The sequence below is a fragment of the Myotis yumanensis genome, unplaced genomic scaffold, assembly GCF_028538775.1.
Source record: "Myotis yumanensis isolate MYYU_CA2020_CCGP unplaced genomic scaffold, mMyoYum1.0.hap1 SCAF_2, whole genome shotgun sequence".
In the NCBI taxonomy this organism is placed as follows: Eukaryota; Metazoa; Chordata; class Mammalia; order Chiroptera; family Vespertilionidae; genus Myotis; species Myotis yumanensis.
Window position 1 is genome coordinate 186,678,445 of NW_027223753.1, and position 22,660 is coordinate 186,701,104.

Sequence of the window (22,660 nt, forward strand, 5' to 3'; positions counted from 1 at the left end):
GTAGGTGTGGAGGAGACCAATAAGCTAAAACCATCAAGGTCTCGGGAGAATTGCAATTCCAAATTCAGATGCTATGTGTATTAACCTAGTATTCTACGGGGTTGTCGATTAGAAACAAAACCAAATCGGACATCCTAACTCATACAAACTTTTGCAACTACCAAATTATAAATTTGTTAAAATTTATTCCAGCCTTAAACTGTGGTTATTCAAAGCAATTTATATCTTCTGACGAAAACTGTATTTTCCAGCCTTTTAGTTTTTCTGCTCTTGCTGGTGGGAAGTTAGTCTGAAGCTGAGCTTTATTTTGGGAGATTCTTGGATTGGTAATTTGTCCTTTTCCTCAATTAGTAAAATGCTTGTTCCTACAGGTAACTTTCAAATACTGAAAGAATCTGTGTTCCAGTGTAGTATAGTTTAATAATTATTATAATGGACAAGGTTATTGCTTCCTTGTATGTATTTTTAGGGTGCTAAAATTTGGTTTTCTTCATACTTGAAGGGGGAGTTCCCACTTGATAGTTAATAATTCTATTTTTATTATATAAAATAAGGCAAATGTCTGGAAATTAATCTTAACTATATTAGAGCTCAAGTTTTTTATAACAGGTTTTAAAGTTTTTATGAAATTAGTCTAGTTGGAAAAACATATACCCTTTGTTTATTTGTTTAAGATATTACCTATAGTATTACATATGTCTCCTTTTTCCCCCATTGACCTCCCCCCACCCATCCCCCTGTCACCCCCTCCCCCCATATACCCTTTTTTTGCAGGCATTAATTCAGTGTGTAATGAAAAGCCTGTGTTAGTCTGTTCAGGCTGCCATAAAAAAACATACCATAGGCTGGGTGTTTTAAACAACAGTTCTGGAGGCTTGAAAGCCCAAGATCAAGATCTGGCAGTGTTTAGTTTTTGGTGAGAGCTCTTCCTGGCTTGCAGATGGCTGCCTTCTAGCTGCGTTCTCACATGGCCTTTTATCTGAGCGCAATAGAGAGGATAGTGAGCCCTCTGGGGTCTCTTCTTACAAGGGCACTAATAGTCTTAGGTCAGGGTCCCACTTTTCTGACCTCATTTAACCTTAATTACTTCCTTAGTGGCCCCATCACCAAATTTTCACATTAGGATTTAGGGCTTCAACACATGAATTTTGTGGGACACAAACATTCAGTCCATAATAGGAACCCAGACTTAGTTAGAAATATGGGTTCTTAGTGATTTCAGGCAAGTTTCTTAATGCTCAGAGTTTCTTCATCTGTAACATATTGGATTAGTGTAGTACCCTGCCTACCTCATGGGGTTGTTGTAACTATTTGGGATGGGTGGGTGTGGTTGTAACTATTGAATAAAATAATGTATTTAGTAATTTACAGTAATATATTATTTATGGTAATTAGAGTTCTACTACATAAGTGAGAGATGATACCAATCACAAATTCTCCAAGTATAATGCCACCCTGACAATAAAGTGTTTATTAAAACCAGGGGAAAAAAAAGCATTATATGATTTTCCAGAGCACTGGTGTTTTTCTTGCACAGAAGTATTATTTGAGATATCCTCATAATTATTCTGTAATAGATGTGCTTGTCAGTTGGACTTATGGACAGTATAATAGATTCACTTTGATTTCTGATCAAAGAAAAATTTAACCTTGGTGAAAGGATAGACTATTAATCTGTTGGATTATCAACTCTAAAATATAAAAAAAAATATTTCTAGAGCACAGAAGGAATTTTTATTCCTGTGAACATAATAACCATTATACTTAAAGAATATGCTAAGTTTTAATTATAACTTAAAATTGAATTAAAATGGGCCTTTGCTGTTATACTTGCAAACACTTAATTTTATTATCTGTAAAAGGGGAATAATACCTATCTACTTCATAGGCACTTATTTTTAGTACAGTGAGCAATGTGTAAGTACCTTGAGCCCCTTGGAAGAAAGGCACTCTATAGATATCCAAAATTTTATTGAATACTCATAGAGTCTTTATCAACACATTTATAAAGTGCTGACAATTTTCAGTCTTAGTTTGAAATGCCAGTCTAGTTAGATGAAAATTATTTTGTTAGATGAAATTTAATTTCCATTTAAAAAATTCATGGACATTTGTTGAACCTTCTAAATATCTTTTTGAGATGTTAACCAAATGTTGATTTCCTTAAAGAATCATGAAAAATTTAAAAACCTACCAAATGCAGAAATGTTTAAAAAGAAAAGTTGTTAGAAATTTTTATAAGGCCTTTGTCACAAATGTGGCTGAGTATAAAAATAGATGCAAGATCTTTATCTTCACATTCTGAAATTAAGACAAAAATTTCGCCCTGTCTTTAGATCTGTTTTAATTTTTACTTGATATTAATATTAAGCCACCTTTTCAGTTTATCTTCTAGTGAACCCAGTTTCTTTTTTTTTCACTTATTTTCAATTACAGTTAGCATACAGTATTATATTAGTTTCAGCTGTGAAACATAATGATCATATATTTATATATAGTGAACCCAGTTTCCATTCTTACTTAGATAGAGAGGATTTCACCAGCATCCTCTCTGTGTAAACATAAACACCAGTATGCAAAAGAGGCATAATGATGGGGATATTTAACTTCGTTAATTCTTTATATATTATCACTGTTGTGAGTGGCAGCTCTGTGGAGAAAACTGGTACTATAGATTACTGTAGGGTTTTTTTGTTTGTTTGCTTGGGTTTTTTTTGGGGGGGGGGCAGAGAAGTAAAACAAGATGCTTTATTTAGACAGTATGAATTTTTTTATTGCCTCATTTTCTCTACAAGCAAAACTAGTGCTCTCCTAGATTTGGAAGGGCCCCTGGAATTTCATTTCTTTGTTACAGTGATTATTTGTGCTCTAGGAGTTACACATCTGTTTTGCTTAATTGAATTATCTTTTCCTGCAAAACATTTTCTCTTCCTTGGTCAAATAATACCAACTCTTTCATCTTGGCTCAATCTGGTAACTTATTTGGGAAGCTTTATAAGTGATTACATTGGTGATTAGTTGGAAGAATGTTTAGACACTGATTAGAAAGAATGAGACTTTTATTTTATGGATTTTAATATTGCATTTTTATGATTTTGAGGTTATCTTTATATATATTATACTTATTCAGTGATACTCCACTTCTCCCCAAAGAGGGAATTTAAGTGGATAATGTTGTTAAAAGTTAACACGTTTTCTGGGGACCTATACAATTTAATAAAAATAAATCATGTATAGATTCAGATTTATAAATTAATTGTTTTAGGCAGTTTTACCACAGTGCAGTTTATTTTATGAAATCTGTAGTTTTCCAAGGAAAAGTTTTTTGTCATTACATTACATTTTGTCATTACACTCTTGTCTAGAAGACTTTTAATAACTTTCTGATGTAAAAATTTTCCTCCTTTAAATTTATTTAAAATTTCAATGATATTTTTAAAATAAATACTAATTGTCATTTTTTTTCTCTCTCACAGCTTCATATCCTCCAATTCAGCCTCATCCTCTAATAAAGCATCAACAGATTCCTCTTCATTCACCACCTCCCAAGGTTTCCCATCATCAGCTGATATTACAGCAGCAACAGCAGCAAATGCAGCCAATTACACTCCAAAATCCAACTCAAGATCCACCCCCATCCCAGCACTGTATACCACTCCAAAACCATGGCCTTCCTCCAGCTCCCAGTAATGCCCAGTCACAGCATTGTTCACCAATTCAGAGTCATCCCCCTCCTTTAACAATGTCTCCTAGCCAGTCACAGTCAGCACAGCAGTCAGTAGTGGTGTCTCCTCCACCACCTCATTCACCAAGTCAGTCTCCTACCATAATTATTCATCCACAAGCACTTATTCAGCCACACCCTCTTATGTCATCAGCTCTCCAGCCCGGGCCAAACTTGCAACAGTCCACTGCTAATCAGGTGCAGCCAACAGCACAGCTGAATCTTCCATCCCATCTTCCACTTTCAGCTTCCCCTGTTGTACACATTGGCCCCGTTCAGCAGTCCGCCTTGGTGTCCCCAGGTCAGCAGATTGTGTCTCCAGCATCACACCAGCAATATTCAACCCTGCAGTCCTCTCCAATCCCAATTGCAACCCCTCCGCAGATGTCAGCATCTCCTCCAGCTCAGATTCCACCACTACCCTTACAGTCTATGCAATCTTTACAAGTGCAGCCTGAAATTCTATCCCAGGGCCAGGTTTTGGTACAGAATGCTTTGGTGTCAGAAGAGGAGCTTCCAGCTGCAGAAGCTTTGGTCCAGTTGCCATTTCAGACTCTTCCTCCTCCACAGACTGTTGCGGTAAACCTACAAGTACAACCACCAGCACCTGTTGATCCACCAGTGGTAAGCCCTTGGAAGCTATTTGACTTTCTTGCTGAAAAAGTAAAAACTATTTTCTCCTGCATTATATTTATTGCTAGAGCTACATGCCTGTAAGTTTTAAAAGCTTGAAATTTACATCTGTCAATTTCCGACAAACATGCTGTATGGGCAAAAAAAAAAGGCAATTTGTTGTAGTATGGTTGCATGCTTGATAATTTGTGATGGTTATTAAAGTCCCTTGTTAATTTTATTACTATTTAAACAAATCCATCTGCTATCTTTACAGAGTTGATTTTTTTTCCCCAAGGGAATACATTTGAACCAGTGTCATCTGCACAAAGTTTTTTCTCTTAAGGTGATTATCCTTCATAGATCCCTTCTGTTGGCTTGTATGTGCTTAAACGTATGGCTTATCTAGCTAACCTTTTTGGTTGTATGCATTCTGAAGTCGTGGGCCTTTAGATGCTTTTGTTTCAAGGTGGAGTATGCTTGTATGATACAATTTTTTTGTAAAATTATATATTGTAATTAAAATTGTAAAAACATTTATTCTAGGAAAGAATTTAACTTTACAAAAAAATTAACTGTAGGCTACCAGAATTATTAAACTTCTGATTTTTAAATTTCTACTAAGGGAAAATATATAATTAAAATATTTCTCATTTAAAACCCTAAAAAAATCTCAGTGGATGAATTGAATACTGAGGATGAAAAAAATCCATTGGGAGGAGTAAAAATTTTGAGTAATTGAGATTTGGTGATTTTATCAGACTAAACCTCTAAAAATGGTACATGTTGTCTAGAAAGGAAAATTGTCTTGAAAAGTGTTTTTCTTTAAAAATTTTCTAAAGGATTTTTTATATTTATAAAATAATTTACAGTAAAAATTGAATATGGTCTTAAAATTTTTAGGCAGAATGATTAAATTCATAATTAATTTGTAACTGAAAAATACAGTATTCCCAAAAGGAGATTTATATCTTTACATAAAGACCTCACTGAAGGGACTTTATCACTTAAAGACTTATAACCATTTGCTCAGAAAGGAAGGGAGTGTCAAAGTCTGTTCCTTAATGGGAAACATTTTGGTCCTCAGGATGCTAATTTATAGATTCTTTATTGTCATTAAGACTGACGTACTAGGCATAAAGAGATTGAATTCCATTTCCTGTTCACTTTTATTAAAAACTAGAGGCCTGGTGCACAAATTCGTGCACTGGTGGGGTCCCTCAGCCTGGCCTGCTCCCTCTTGCAATCTGGGACCCCTCAGGGGATGTTGGACTGCTGGTTTCGGTCCCATCCCTGCAGGCGGGGGTCGGACCGAAACCAGCAGTCTGACACCCCCCCCACACCCCCCCCCGGGATGTAGTAGTGGGGCCGGGCACTGCACCTGCTCATCCCACCCCTGCTGCACCTGCCACCACTGCCACTTGGTAGCGTGTTGCCATGGAGGTGGGAGAGGCTTGTGCCACTGCAGCTGCACTTGCCAGCCATGAGCCCAGTGTCTGGCACCCGTCAGTCAGCTGAGCGGCACTTCCGCTGTGGGAGCACACTGATCACCAGGGGGCAGCTCCTGCATTGAGTGTCTGCCCCCTCGTGGTTAGTGCACGTCATAATGACTGGTCAACCAGTCATTTGGTTGTTCGGTTGCTTAGGCTTTCATATATATAGATAGAACTTGACAAAAACAACAATGGGCATCTAGAAATAAGCTTGCCATTCAGTGATCATGTCTATATTTTCTTTTAATGGAGTTTTGGAGAGTTTACAATGGATATTGTACACAGGTTTCGAAGTGTGTAGTATCTTCAAAGAAATCAAATTTAATTTAAATTTATATTTTTACTTTATAGTTCAGTGAATTTGTTTTTAACAAGTAGAAAATAAAATTTCCTTATATGCTTTACACTTTTCTAATTGTTTTTGTTAGGGTAAACTTTGGAGGAATATATTTGGGATAGAAATATGAAAAACATAACACTTAAAGCTAAAAATATTTACGTTCTTAATTTGTTATTTCCTGGTTTCTTTTTAAAAACTTTGTTTTAAATTTATGTTATCTCATTTTTGGAAGGGTGTGTGTGTGTGTGTGTGTGTCTGTGTGTGTGTGAAAATGATAACTTTCTCTGCTGTCACTGGTGTGCTCATACTATTGATATTTCCATATTATCTTTCATACACTTTTCTGTGAGTACCATAGCCTATTTATTAAATTGCTGTATCTTTCATTTATTATCTTTGATCAAATATTTTTTTTCCTCAAATATTTCTTCACGAATTACACCTGTCTTCATAATTTCCCGATTGTTTCAAATACTTAAAGGTACAAGAGATATATTTACTTCTTAAAAGATTTCAAATTTGAAAGTGTGAATTATCAAAGTAAAGTCAGTAATTTTTTAAAAATATATTTTTATTGATTTCAGAGAGGAAGAGAGAGGGAGAGATAGAAACATCAGTGATAAGAGAGAATTATTGACCGGCTGGCTGCCTCCTGCATGCCTCACACATGGAATTGAGCCCGCAACCCAGGCATTTGCCCTGACCGGGAATCAAACCCTGACCTCCTGGTTCATAGGTCGACGCTCAACCACTGAGCTACGCTGGCCAGTCAAGTCAGTATTTTTTTAAAAGAGATATATTTGTAAAGTTTTTTCATGTGGTGAGAGTAGACAATTTAGAGCTAATCAATAGTCCATAGTTTCGTTAGGAAAGGGAGACAGATGGCACTAATGCACTTTATTGAGGTAAGTTTGGCAGGCATTGCTAGTTTTAGAATAGTTATGAGCTAAACAGAAATTATGATGTGCAGTTTCCTAATGATCTTATCAGCAAAACCTCTACTTCTTTGCTTTATTCAATATTTTAGTTATTGCCTTTATGTATTTTTTTATGCTGATCGTGCCAGATGTCTGACAGGTGTGTTTTTATCTACTTCTCTTATTCATTAACTTATTTTGCCTTTACATGGGCAATTTGGAAGAATACATATTTAGGCTGACATATAAGGTATGAAAAAGTATTTTATAGTATTCTTTGATGGATTATTTCAGAAAATGCTATTTGTGGTATGCCTCTTTTTATCCTTTACAACTCTCACTTTTTAAAAATCAGAGTTATATGCATGATCAAACTTTGATTCCTTAAAAGGTATTGTAGTAGGTGTTTGAAAAACTTGTGATAGCATTAATATTAAAGAGAGTTTAGCATTTAAAAAAAAGATAATGACCTTTGGAGGAAAAGTAATAGCTAAGAAAGGAATGCTACACAGATAAAATTGAACTGGTAGATAAATTGATACTTGTCTAATTATTTCTGAATCAACATTCCCACTCCACCAAATTAAGGTAATCACTACTGCAACAGATACCCCTCACTAGATGGTTTTGTTGTTTTCTTTCCTTTCATCCCAGGACTTTTTTTTTGGATGACTTCCCCTGTATTGGATATTACTATCATTAAAAAAATGTATCATGTACAGATATTAGCAGCTATCATTATTGCACACTGTACTATACTGAACAACTACTTTCACTTCTGAGGGTCCAGACATGAGGCAAGGTATCTGTTGGTGAAACAGGTTTCTGTTTGCAGAGTTGTGAGCAAATACTTGAAAAATGTTGCCTACTTAGAGCTGATTCAGATCACAGTCCTGGATATAATATTTGATATAAATTTATTAGTAACAATAGGACTTTTAAAAATTTAAGGCAAAAGATTTCTTAGTAGAGTCTTGGAAAGTTAGTTTAAAAAAAAAACACAGAAAACTATATCTGTTGTTAAATATGCCTTTGTGGATGAAACTTTATAGTCCTTTTTTATGATATCTGGCTTATTCTGGTTTCAGAAATTTTGATCATTTTTACATTTAATTTTATGTACTTAAAATCAAACTTTATCGATAGTTTGATTAAAAATAGTACAATATTAGATATCACTTAAATTTTTTTTGTTAATGTTGAAAGGTTTTGTTTTAACATTTATTAGAATTTTTAATCAGTTTGGGTAAATAATCTTAAAAACTCACAACCTCTGTAAACGTAAGTAATAAGCTTTATACATAAAAAAGGGAGATGAGCCCTAACCGGTTTGGCTCAGTGGATAGAGCATCAGCCTGCGGACTCAAGGGTCCCAGGTTCGATTCCGGTCAAGTGCATGTACCTTGGTTGGGGGCACATCCCCAGAAGGGGGTGTGCAGGAGGCAGCTGATCGATGTTTCTCTCTCATCGATGTTTCTAACTCTCTATTCCTCTCCCTTCCTCTCTGTAAAAAAAATCAATAAAATATATTTAAAAAAAAAGGGGGGGAGATGAACTGCTTTGTGGCTTTTTTAAAAAAAACCTACAGTCTTTTACCATGGTTAAATAAATAATGCTGACAAATTAAAGCACCTGTGTCAATCTCTAGAAGTGGACTTTGAAAATTCAGTATTAAAGTTATTGAAATTAATAAGATATATTTTGTTATATGGTTCCTTCTCTGAGTGCTTTTGAATCTGTGTTTAAATATAATCTTTACCATTGAATAACAAGGAAGTTAACAACCTAAAAACTTTCCTCTGGCTCTAGCTGGTTTGGCTTAGTGGATAGAGCATCAGCCTGCGGACTGAAGGGTCACAGGTTCGATTCCAGTCAAGGGCACATGCCTGGGTTGCGGACTCGATCCCCACTAGGGGGTGTGCAGGAAGCAGCCGATCAATGATTCTCTCTCATCATTGATGTTTCTATCTCTCCCTCTCCCTTCCTCTCTGAAATCAATAAAAAAAAAATAATAAAAAAATAACTTTCCTCTGTAATTATAGAATAATATTAAATAACCAAAATTAATGTCCCAAATGGGTTAGTATGGTATATGTGTGTATGTTATTTCAGAACAGATATTTTTTTGTTTACCTGATATCCTATATAATAAAAGCCTAATATGCTAAGTGTCCAGTCAGCCATTCAACCAATCAAAGCGTAATATGCTAATGATATTCTAAGGTCACTCAGTTGCTCACTATGACGTGCACTGATGACCAGGGGGCAGACAGTCGACTGGTTGACCAGTCGCCATGACATGCTATGACCACCAGGGGGCAGAAGCTCCAACTGGTAGGTGAGCTTGCTGCTGGGATCCAGCCGATTGTGACTGAGACGAGGGGTCCCTCCCCAGCTGGCCAATCTCCCGCATTCCTCTCTGGCCCTCATTGTGCACCAGTGGTGTCCCTCGGCCTGGCCTGCACCCTCTCGCAATCTGGGACCCCTGAGGGGATGTCGGGAGTCGGTTTTGGCCCGATCCCACAGGCCAGCCCAAGGGACCCCCCAACTGGTGCATGAATTCGTGCACAGGGCCTCTAGTTTGTTTATAAAAAAATCATTAGAAGCTTGCGTAGATCAGAAGATTAAAGACAGATGTAATTGCATGTGTACCTTTTTGTGGGTACTCAGATATTTTCATAATTTAATCTTTGACATAAATATAGTAAAGAGCCTGAGATGTAGTCCTTTGGTAATACACTTCCTGTTATATTTTGTGTCATTTGGAGACTTACTTAGTATGCTTGTGAAAAATAGTATTTATTTTGATTTATCACAATTAGAAGTTAACAGAAACAATAGTAATTACCAAAGTAGACTATAGAAAATCAAAACATTTCTTTTAATTCTCAAAATTAAAAATATGTCCTGACTTGCCTGTTACCTTTTTGGAAACCTTATTCATTTGTAACATAGATACTGATTCACAACTTGCTTTTAGTGATATATTTACAAAATATTTAGCCAAGCATTTCCAAAACTTTATTTTTAAAGTTTTCTTTTCAAGCTGATAGTCATTTTACTTGTTTTTAAATTCAAAATACTTGGAATTTATTTTGTTAAAATTAAATTAGGAACACCTTATTAAAAGTATTTTTAGCAACCTTTTAAGGCAATGTGGTTTGTTGTTGCAGGTTTATCAAGTGGAAGATATGTGTGAAGAGGAAATGCCAGAAGAGTCAGATGAATGTGTTCGCATGGACAGAACCCCACCACCACCCACATTGTCTCCAGCAGCTATAACTGTGGGGAGAGGGGAAGATTTGACTTCTGACCATCCTTTGTTAGGTAAGGACATATCTCAATTGGGGGGATTTTCTATTAGTTTGTTAGTAATGGGAAAGTTGTTGTTTTTTTCACTACAGATGGTATTAAACTAATTTATGTAATTACAGTAAAACATAATAATTAAGTGGGGTTTTTTTTAAAGAGGAACAATTAAAACAACTGATAAGGAACCACTCAAATGAAAAACACATCATAGCTTCTTAATTTTTACTGGTTTGTACAGATGTGTTTCATATGATCATTTAGATTCATATGTGAAGCTATTTCTATCTTAAAAATTGGAATAAATCAAGGTTCTATCAAAAGATTTAAATTATACTTTCCGTAAATCACAAAGCATTCTAAATCGTATCTGGCATTCCTCATAATTGCTTGTGATCTAAACTGAATAAATCTTTTAAAAGTGTTCTTTTCCATATGGTACTTAAATTGAGCCTCACTAATTCTTAGTAGAGATGGATTAAAAAATTATTGAGCTTAAGCATTCAAATTCTTATTCACTATGTCACTACTAATTTTAAGTTAAAGTAAATCTTATGTATGCTCCTCTTCACAATATCAAAGTGACTATGAATCCTAGATATTTTACTAAAACATTAGTATGATCTGTTGCCCAGTGTCTAGAGCAGCCGTGGGCAAACTACGGCCCGCAGGCCGGATTCGGCCCGTTTGAAATGAATAAAACTAAAAAAAAAAAAAAGACCGTACCCTTTTATGTAATGATGTTTACTTTGAATTTATATTAGTTCACACAAACACTCCATCCATGCTTTTGTTCCGGCCCTCCGGTCCAGTTTAAGAACCCATTGTGGCCCTCGAGTCAAAAAGTTTGCCCACCCCTGGTCTAGAGCCTAAAAAAGATACATTCTGTGTTAGGGCGTTTTTTTAAAATGGTTGAAAAAAATCAAAAGAAGAATAATATTTCATGTTATGTGAAATATAAATTTCATTGTTCTTTAATACAGTTCTCTTCAATACAGCCACATTCATTTGTTCAAATATTACCTATAGCTACTATTGTGTTACTGCAGCAAAGATGAGTAATTGCAAAATCCATATTGTCCTTTATAGAAAGTTTATTGACCTCTGACCCAGGTAATACGAATGTTGGTTCAGGCTTCATTGTAGGTATTCTGTTCTCTTGATTATCTCTTGGTCTTCATGATCATTTCAGGTAAGAAGAACCTGAAATGAATTGTAATGGGGCACTGACTTTGCTCCCGCAGTAACACTTGCCCTCTCTCTTTTTTTAATGCCACATTTCTAACCCTTCTGTTCTCTCCAGCTTTTATTTTCTTACTACAGAAGTGAATCTCTGGAAAGTTTAGAAAGGGGAAAATCGGTTTTGTTCCAATTTTTCTCTCTTCTTAAAAATAGAAAACATTTAGTCAGTAAAATTATATAAATATTTAAGACAGTTTAATATTATTGCCTTTGTGTATTCAAAACAATACTTCAAAAGATAGATTTAAGAAAATCTAACTGTTTTGTATTTTCTGTACACTGAAAATGAATTTATGTTACTGCAGATTTTCTGGAATTTTGGTTTAAAGGCAGAAAGATATTTATAGTAATTGGATAATTACCTTGCTTTGTGACTGTAATTGGATTACCTGAAAAGTATCACTAATGGTACTCAAAGGAAATTGTAAAATTTTTTAAATATTGGAACACAAGTATATCTTCACATATTAGGCAAGGGATATAGTCTGAGATCCTGTTAAGCCTATCCCTCTGGCTATATTGTCTAAATACATTATAGACTTTTGAATCTTCCTATAATTTACTTCATACTTATTCTTTTGTAGTATATGAGGGAGAAAAGCAAGCAAGGCTGATATTTATAATAGCTCTCATCAAATCATGGAATAAACTAACCTGAAAAATAGAGGGACTTGTTTCCATCTAGAATTCATTTTTCATAAATCTCGGCTCTTTTTTTTTTTTTTTTTTTAAATCTTTATTGTTCAGATTATTACATTTGTTCCTCTTTTTCCCCCCATAACTCCCCTCCTTCCAGCTCCCACCCCACCCTCCACCCTCACTCCCCATCCACTGAGTTCATCCATAGGTGCATGATTTTTGTCCAGTCACTTCCCGCATCTCCCACACCCCTTTTTCCCCCAAGAATAGTCAGTCCATTCCCTTTCTATGTCCCTGATTCATTATAGTCACCAGTTCATTCTGTACATCAGGTTATTTATTCACTTGATTCTTAGATTCACTTGTTGATAGATGCATGTTTGTTGTTCATAATTTGTATCTTTACCTTTTTCTTCTTCTTCCTCTTCTTAAAGGATACCTTTCAGCATTTCATATAATACTGGTTTGGCGGTGATGAACTCCTTTAGCTTTTCCTTATCTGTGAAGCTCTTTATCTGACCTTCAATTCTGAATGATAGCTTTGCTGGATAAAGTAATCTTGGTTGTAGGTTCTTGGTATTCAGCACTTTGAATATTTCTTGCCATTCCCTTCTGGCCTGCAAAGTTTCTGTTGAGAAATCAGCTGACAGTCATATGGGTATTCCCTTGTAGGTAATTGAGCCTCTTTCTCTTGCTGCTTTTAAGATTTTCTCTTTGTCTTTTGCTCTTGGCATTTTAATGATGATGTGTCTTGGTGTGGTCCTCTTTGGATTCCTTTTGTTTGGGGTTCTCTGCGCTTCTTGGACCTGTAAGTCCATTTCTTTCTCCAGGTGGGGGAAGTTTTCTGCCATTATTTCTTGAAATAGGTTTTCAATATCTTGCTGTCTCTCATCTTCTGGCACTCCAGTGACTCTGATATTAGTCCGCTTAAAGCTGTCCCAGAGGCTCCTTACACTATCTTCACACTTTCGGATTCTTTTTTCATTATGCTTTTCCAATTGGGTGTTTTTTGTCGAATCTTTGGTTTGATTCTTGTGCTCCTCTGGTCTGCTATTGGGTATAATATTCTTTATTTCAGTCCGTGTATGCTTACTTTCTAATTTCTTTATCGTAGCATCGAGGGTCTCATTAGTTTTCATGAGGCTCTGCACAAATTTATGGCAAGCCCTCAAAATTGCGATTCTTAGCTCCATATCCTCCATTTCTGTCATGTTTTTTTGTCTCCGCATCTTTTATGCTTTCTTGGTGCACCCCCTTGTGGTCTCTGTGCGCAGTCTTGTTCTAGCCAAGCCTTAATTGTTGTAGTTAACACTAGAGGGATTTGACCACCAGGCCGACTGGCGGTGGAAATCAGCTGTGGGAAAACTTCAGTCCTCAGGGGAGGCGCTAGTCCAGCCCTTGCCTGAGGCGATTGGCAAATGGCTGTGCGCAGGGTTTGGGCGGGGCGGGCTCAACAGGGCGGGGAGGAGGGAGCAGCTATGGCCGCTCTCAGTCCGTCCCCAGGGGCTCTGCCTCTCTGTCCCAGCAATCGCTGCAAACCTCGGAGGGGCCGTAGCCAGACAATCCCGCTTCTCCCGTTTGAGTCTGGGTCCCTAGAGACTCGCCCGGATCTGTAGCCCAGAGTCTGAGACTCGCTCCTGATTGAAAACGACAATCGCGCCCTCAGCCGCCAGCCCGCTTTGCGCGCGCACCCTCACCACCGCACCGCCGTACCTTTAAATTTTCCACACTGCGCCTCCGCTGAGCGTCGGAATGCTGTTGTTTTTGCTTCTAGTTGAAGAGACTCTCCTCAGCCAGCCTTCCCGTGGTTCTGGTTGATGTCCGCTCCGACTTTTAGTTGTATTTTTGAAGTGGTTGTCCACGGCGGCAGTCTCCGGTGTTTACCTATGCCGCCATCTTCGATTCTCTCGGCTCTTTTTAATTATACTCAGATATCTGTATTCACTGATATTCCTTACTATCAGCTAGTTCTATCTTTCCACTTTCACACAGGCAGTAATTTTCAGTGCTATCGAATGGATGGGTAGGTAGAGTCTCCATCACAGGCTGGTGGGACTATCTTATTGTGGTCTTCAAGTGTTTGAAAGGGAGGAATCACAGTGACCCAGGCCAACATTTTGCAATTGCCTGGTAGTACAGTATTCCTCAAATTGACATAAATGTTGCCTCTGATGATAAAACACACACAATAAAAGAGAACATTTGTGCATGGATTTGAGTTAGCCTTACTGTTTGAAATAAAGGTGATGTAACCTGTGTAGTTCACTAAAATCTTTATTTATTCTATGGATTTCATGATCCATTTTTATTTAAGCATACTTTCAAAGTGCTTTTATTCCCTTATATCATTTGGAATATATAAATAGTAACATAGAAAATTCAATATCTATGCAGCTTAAAATTTTTTTGAAAAAGCAACAATTTCAGTAATTATTCTTAATTTGGGACAGTTTTTTTTTCAACCATGGTTGGAATGATAACCATGAGCAAGTTACCCCCTTCTTCTGTAAAATGGGGATCATAGTAGTTTCTATCTCATAAGGTTATTGTGGAGATTAAATGAAGTAATAAACATAAAGTTTTTAGCCCAGCCAGTGTTGCTCAGTGGTTAAGCATTGACCCATGAACCAGGAGGTCACAGTTCAGTTCTGTTCTTGGTGAGGGTACATGCCCAGGTTGCAGGTTCAGTCCCCAGTAGGGGGCATGAAGGAAGCAGCTGATAAATGATTCTTTGTCATTATTGATGTTTCTCTCTCTCCCTCTCCCTTCCTCACTGAAATCAATAAAAATATATTTAATGTATAAATAAATAAAGTTGTTAGAATGGTTTTTTAGGCACCAGATATTAGCTATTATTGTTATTCGTGATTATTTTTAAATTATCTTTCATATTTGCCTGGGCAAAATGCTAAACATTAACATATATATATATATATATATATATATATATATATATATAATTTTATTTTATTTTATTTATTTATTTTTTTTTCCAGAGGAAGTGGAATTACCTGCTGTGGCATCAGTCAGCGCTTCAGTAATTAAATCTCCTTCAGATCCTTCACATGTTTCTGTTCCTCCTCCTCCACTCTTACTTCCAGCTGCTACCACAAGGAATAATATTACATCTATGCCCAATAGCATTCCCAATATAGAAAACAAACCTCCACAGGCCATTGTTAAACCACAGATCTTGACCCATGTTATTGAAGGCTTTGTAATTCAAGAGGGATTGGAGCCATTTCCTGTAAGTAACAAGCAAGATTGTATTTTTAAAATAATTCGTGTAATAATATTTTAAAATTTAGTCTATTTTTCTCTAATGAAAAGCTTGTAATTTTATTTCAAAAAAGACACTCTTTTAGCTAGAATTTATCTTTCTATATATATCGTGTATATACTGTAAATATACTTCTAGAATTTTATGCTAGCTATGTAGATGTATAAACTAAGAATATAAATATGTCAATTTTATAATTTTTAGAGAAAGATAGTTGGAAGTTTATTCCAATAAAATAAATTTTCCTATTTTTTCTTCTTAAGGGGACTGAAATGATACCTAAAGTGTACTTTTTAAAAATTGTGTTTCTTATATAATGTGATACTTGGTGAACAGAAAATAATAACTTCCCAATGATCTAATCCTTCTGAAATTACCCAGTGGATGGTTTATAATTAGCAAATATATATTCTCATTATTCTTAAATCTCAGCCTTCAATCAGATTTTTTAAATGCTTTAAAATGCTCACCTCGAAGTATCACTAAAAGTCTTGTAATTTGAGACTAGTTATATATCCCTTATATGTTAGTCTCTAGAGGTGAACATTTTTCCTTAGAAAATAAATTAAAAAATGAGTAGCCAAAATAAAACAAAATAGTTTATTTTGAATGTCTTTGAATCATCTAATTTTTAAGATTCATGGGTAGCATTACAATAGTTGGTTGCCTCATTAGTTGCTTTGTTTTCAGTTTACTAAGGGTCTATTAAACATGGATCTTCTATAAGAATCCTGATTTAGTGAGTAGAGGAACAGTCATTTCTCTCTATTCCTCAGTGTTTGGATCCTGGCTCTGCAGCATACTGACTGTACAAAGTTACACAGTCTTTTTTGATCTTCATATTGTTCATCCGGCAAATGGAGATGATACTTTGCTCTTAGAGTTGTTGTAAGGATTAAATATACATAAATTGTTCTGTGTAGTACTGGCACTTAATAGACATAGCTATTTATCAGTATTACTAGTGACAGTTACAACTTTACACTACAAAAAAAGGGAAATTTAGGAAAAGTACAGAAAAATCCCCACTAATACCACATTGTGTACATTTATATATATTTTTTTCATATGATCAAAATGATTATTATATATACTAGAGGCCCAGTGCACGAAGATTTGTGCAAGAATAGGCCTTCTTTCCCCTGGCTGCTGGCACTACCTTTGCTCTGGCTGGAGCCACCTTTCTGCCTTCGTTCCAGCCCGGAGCTGCCTTTCCACCTTCCCATGCTGCCCAGAGCACTTGGCACCTGTGCATGCAAATTAACCCACCATCTTTGTTGGGTTAATTTGCATACTCACTCCTGATTGGCTGGTGGGTGTCGCAAAGGTATGGTCAATTTACATCTGTCTTATTAGTGTAGATAGTTTTGCTTCTTTCACTTAGTATATCTTGAGCTCTTATCTATAATAATAAAAGTAATATGCTAATTAGACCAGACTTCCTTCTGGACAAAGCTGCGGTGGGCGGGGGCCGAGGCAGAGGTGGCTGCCGTGGCGGCGGGGGCCAAGGCCCTTGCACGAATTTCATGCATTGGGCCTCTAGTTTTCTCATAATATTAATAGTACTTTGGAAACATTTTGAAAGGTTACATTATATTCTGCTTTATATACAACCAAAATTTATGTAATCCTTTCATTATTGTTGGACATTTAAGTTTCCATGTTTTCACTATTCAAATAGTCTGAAAGGAATATCTTTGTATATAAATTATCCACATTTTAAATAATTTCTTTAGCATAAATTCCTTAGAAGTACTGGCATGTATTTATATTTACATATATATTTGTAAGATTCTATATATATATTACTAAATTATTTTCTGGAAATATTATTTAAATTTATTAACACACCATAAGTGTATAACCTTAGCAGCACTGAATATTATAGTTTTTTACAGCAATAATTTTTATAAATTTTACTTGAGGCATATTAAATATACTAACTGAAATGAACACAGTTTAAAAGTATATGGATGACTATTTTCTAAAGTTAAATATAGAAACTTCTAATAAGTTATTTTTAACCAAGTGGGGCAGACATTGGAGAATTAACCCGCATTCTTAAATAGAATAAGAGGTTCTGTTTTTCAGATTAGCTCAGGGTTCACTAGCAAATCAGTAATTATTTTTGATCTGGACCGTTTTTGCTGAAAATAGTTCTAAAATAAGTATTATTCATGACCTAAGTATACTGATCGTACGTGAATTTTTTGTTAATTTTAATGTTTGTGGATTTTTCCATTTGTTTTCATGATTATAGATTTGATTGCTGAATTAAGAATCAGGAGACGAGTTCTCGTCGTTCTTTCTTTTGTAAAGAAATCACCTAAACACTGAACAGTAGTTCCCTTATCTCTATTTTAAGTGTAATTGGTTTACAATATTGTATTAGCACTATTATATTAGTTTCAGGTATATAATATAGTGATTTGACATTTATATACCTTACAGTGTGTTCATCACACTAAGTCTCATTGTGGTTTTAATTTGCATTTCCCTGATGATTAATGATATTGACCATATTTTCATTTGTCTCTTAGCCATCTGTATGTCATCTTTAGAGAAATGTCTTCATGTGCTCTGCCCATTTTTTACCATTACTGTATCTGTATAATACACATAAAAATGATCTATCCTGAGGAGATAACCCTACAAATAAAAAGCTTTATACATGAAAAATCTTAAAAGTTGTTACAGAAAAAAAATTAAAGAAACTGGCAAATAAAAACGTATTACTGATTTTTTAAAGAAAAGACTTTTTCTTAACTATTTGCCTAAACTAGGATGCTAAGTTCCATTTGACAGAGACTTTGAAGCATCCATATTGCTGACGACCTGAACTATAATGTTTATGTCCATATAGCCTACACTTTTCTCAAGGAAAAAGCACTGAATGACTGTATCAGATCAATTGGATAAGCAGATGATCACTGATACCACTTTTTCAAGAGTTTTTTTAAATTGATTTCAGAGAGGGAGAGAGATAGAAACATCAATGATGAGAAAGAATCATTGATTGGCTGCCTCCTGCACAACCCCACTGGGGATTGAGCCCACAACCCGGGCATATGCCCTGACCAGGAATTGAACCTGACCTCCTGAGCCACACCAGCTGGGCTTCAAGAGTTTTTTTAACCAACTTATTTCTGAAAGTCTTTAAAAAGATTATTTCATTTTATTCTCTCTCTTTTTAAAGGTGAGTCGTTCATCTTTGCTAATAGAACAGCCTGTGAAAAAAAGACCTCTCTTGGATAATCAGGTGATAAATTCTGTGTGTGTTCAGCCAGAGCTACAGAATAATACAAAGCATGCAGATAATTCATCTGACACAGAGTTGGAAGACATGATTGCTGAAGGTCTGTGGATTTTACTTAAGATACCCTTAATTCACTTTGACTTTTACTGCTTGAAACAGAACATGGATTTTTATTCCACACATGGATTTTTACTTGGAAGTATTTACTTTTATTCTCAAGTAATACATTATTTGATTAGAATAATGGGAAAGGTAACCAGACTCTTAATGGCCAATTAATAAAAATAATAAGACTGGTTAATTTACATACTATCAGTTAATTTGACTTTTGAAAGAATGTGGGTGGGAAAAATTCCATTATACATGAAAGTAATTCAAAATTTTAGCATCAAAACAACCAACTTTCTGTTTTGTTTTGTTCCCAAGTTAACTTAAATAATGACTATTTCATTGCGTTTGCTTAAATATTTAGAGCTTCTGAGTTGTTTGGCTTTAGGCTTTCCTTATTTTGATGTTTGATGTCTGAGTAATTATCCTCAATATATTAGCATATTCATCTGAAATTAATTCATTCATTTTTGAAAATTTTTTATAATCTTTACCGGAGGATATGCTATATATCTCCATGGCACAATGTACTAAAATTCATATCCCACAAGGTACTTTTTGAAAGTGTTCCTCCTGCAGAGTAGTGGCTTTGTCTTACTCATCTTCATTTCTCTTACAGTGCTTACTAAAGTTATTTGCACGTTTTAGACGTGTTGCATACTTAGCAAAATGAACCTTTAAAATGTATTGCCTATGTATAGAGAAAACGCCACAAAATTTTTATGCAGGATAAGGAGGGAATTTATGGAGGTGGTTGGTTTTGGAGGCTTTGCCCTGCCAAAGTGGCTGTGGATTGAAAAATTCAAAAATAAAAAAAAAAAGAAAGAAAGAAAAGAAAAATCGATACTCATTCCTTTAAGTTTCCTGGAAGGTCTGAACTAGCAGCATCCCACCAAAATAGAGGCTAAATGAAAATTTGCCACAATTAAATTTTTGTGAGGTTTTTTTTTTTGTTTCCTTCTTTTTTAGAGACATTAGAAGAAATGGACAGTGAGTTGCTCAAGTGTGAATTCTGTGGTAAGATGGGATATGCTAATGAATTTCTGCGGTCAAAACGGTTCTGCACTATGTCATGTGCCAAAAGGTATTTCTATTTTGAATTTCCTAAAGCACAAAACAACCACTGTAACAAAACCAAAAAACTTGTAGAGTTTACCAGTAGTCTCAACTAGATATTACAATATAGAGGAATACTATGAAATAGATATTATGTGGAGCTACTTTGGTAGTTAGTTATTAAATTTTGCTCTTTGGGAGTTATATAGTCATAATACTTACAGTTAGTTTTTCAGCATAATCTAATATTTAAGTAGCAATCTCCTGGTGGTAAGAATATATGCTTAGGAGAATCCCTCCTGTGAATAGACTTACTAGTCTTCAAGGTATCAAAACAGTTTTTGTTTTATCACCTGATTTTTGTTTATCAATATTAAAATACCTGGATTTACTTTGTTTCAAAATGTTTCCTTTTGTTTTAATGTATCCTATTAATTTTAGGTTTCTAAATAGGACAGCTATCCATGTTCTCTACTTGTTATATTGCCAGTAAAATATCTCTTTTCTAAATATGTATTTGCAATAGTAATATTACAGGTAAATAGCATTGATAACAAAATAAATGTTTAGTATCTTCATTGATCTTAGTCTCAAGTTTAGTTTACATTAAAAAAAAAACTACCCACCTCTGATTCTGATAGTGCTAAAAATTCATTAACAGGAATCTCATTTAAAGTGGAGAGGCCAGAAGGGGGAGCTCTCATGACCAATGATAATCACAAGGCACAACAGAGAAACTTTGTAATACTCTAACTTACATTTCCCCTATATATTAGAATTTCCTCTCCTTCATTGAGGAAATAGAATAGAAAAATAGAAGAGCAGAAGGGAAGTGTCTGACTCTTCATATTTTACCACGGTTGCATATACTCATACTGGGTTGCAATTCCTTGTTCTTGAATAAGCCCACTCTGCTGGAGAAATATCTGGCTGACTTTTTGTTTACAGTCAACGTAATAAATCTTTATGTTGGTATTTACCATGAAAGGTGAAATGTATGTACAGGTTGATTTGAAATTTGTTCTCTATTTGAAAGAGAGTTTAGGATCTTAATTTTATACATCTAGGGAATTTCTTGCTTGAACGTATTATTTAGTGTGGTGCCACTAAAATATACTTAGTAAAACTTAGGATAAGTTTTGTACTGTTGAATAAGTAATTGAAGTATTTTCCTCCCAAAATGGCTTCATTGGTTTCTTAGTTGTCAGTCTGTTACTCAGATATCCTTTTATGTTATTGACAATCCTAAGAAAATTATGTAACTCCTGTTTAACATGGGAGTTTTCCAGTTTGTGTATACCACAGGAAAGAATAGTGGCTCTATGGTTCTAAATGATTGAAAACTCTGAGGGGAAGGACTACTGTTTTTCAGAATATTTTAAATTTCTTGACTTTTAAGAAACATTTCAAGTCTTTTAATGCTACCATTATTCTTCTCCAAGAGATTATTGCTGAGTTGTCACATTATTATACCTTTAGGTGAATCCCTATTATACAGAGGGAAATGCAGATGAGAGAGCAAAGGGGAGAGGATAAATTAGGTCAGGGAGGAATTGCTGCTGTTTACGACTGTCTTGGAGATCTAAATATTTAGGGACTAAATAGCAAGTGTAAAGTTAGTCTGTCTTTTCTGATCTTTAGTCAGTGGGGAAAGAAGTTTTGTCAATTGATAAGAATGGAAATCAGAAACCAACAGAGCTGAGCCCATGGAAGCGTATAATGAACATAGCAGGAGCTTGTTAAATTGTTTAGGGTAAAATGAGGTGGCCATTAGGACACCTTTTTGTTTTTTATATTTTTAGGGGGAAAAAAGCCTGTTCATTCTCATAGTGCTCCTTCCTTTTACTTCCTGATATTTTGAGAAAACATACGTGAGAAAAATTTATTTCGGCATCTATATATTGATCCTAGAACAGTTATCAATAGCAAAGTTAATTGGGATTTATTCTTGTCATTTTTCTGCAAAATCTTAGAGCAAAAGAGTTTTGAAAACATGAAATTACAATGACAGTTTTATATGTGTAAAATAAGAGGAACTGCATGTATTTTTCTTAGCCTTTCTGAGTTTTTCTGAAATTGTTTCTTAGATTATTTCTTTTCACTCTTCTTTCTAGGAATAGGGTAGGCAAACTGTGCCCAGACAGAGTCATTCCTGTAGCCTATATTTATATGATCCATGAGCTAAGGATGGTTTTTAAATTTTGGGATAGTTGAAAAAAAAATCAAAAGAATCATATTTTGTGACACATGAAAATTATGGGAAATTTAAATTTTAGTGTTTCTAAATAAAGGTTTATTGGAACACAGCCATGCTCATTTATTATTGTGTATGTCATAATTGCAGAGTTGACTAGTTGTAACAGAGACTTGAAAGGCCCACAAAGCCTAAGACATTTACTATCTGGCCCTTTATAGAAAAAGTACCCAGTCCCCTGTTCTAGGGCCTTGGAACCCAATAAATGGCATAAAACTATTTTAAGCTGCTATTACGCCATATAAAGGTCTATTCAAAAATATTAGATAGTCTATCAATTTCAAAGAATTCTGTATTTTAAAATTTCCTGAAGAGTGAGAGCTATGAATTCCTTGTATAATTTTGAAATCCCACCTTTACATTTTTACTCTTTGATTCAGTAATATATTTGAAAAATCTTTTACTAGCCATTTGAGATTTTATCTTTCTC

The 22,660-nt window shown here is 35.1% G+C and overlaps 1 protein-coding gene across 7 annotated transcripts in view; it reads left to right on the forward strand.

Annotated features, from left to right (window-relative positions):
* PHC3 (polyhomeotic homolog 3) overlaps positions 1–22,660 on the forward strand; it is an 85,327-nt gene that overhangs the window by 31,622 nt on the left and 31,045 nt on the right. For 5 of the 7 annotated variants that reach the window (XR_011470332.1, XM_070406815.1, XM_070406819.1 and 2 more), the window contains 6 exons: positions 3,477–4,348; positions 4,635–4,682; positions 10,260–10,413; positions 15,273–15,523; positions 18,753–18,912; positions 19,890–20,004. Coding sequence is in view for 6 of the 7 variants with exons in the window: in XM_070406815.1 (XP_070262916.1) it covers positions 3,477–4,348; positions 4,635–4,682; positions 10,260–10,413; positions 15,273–15,523; positions 18,753–18,912; positions 19,890–20,004 (1,600 nt within the window). In the remaining variant the exon portion in view is untranslated. The remainder of the gene's footprint in view (positions 1–3,476; positions 4,349–4,634; positions 4,683–10,259; positions 10,414–15,272; positions 15,524–18,752; positions 18,913–19,889; positions 20,005–22,660) is intronic. The other 2 variants (XM_070406818.1, XM_070406820.1) reach the window with 1 other exon arrangement.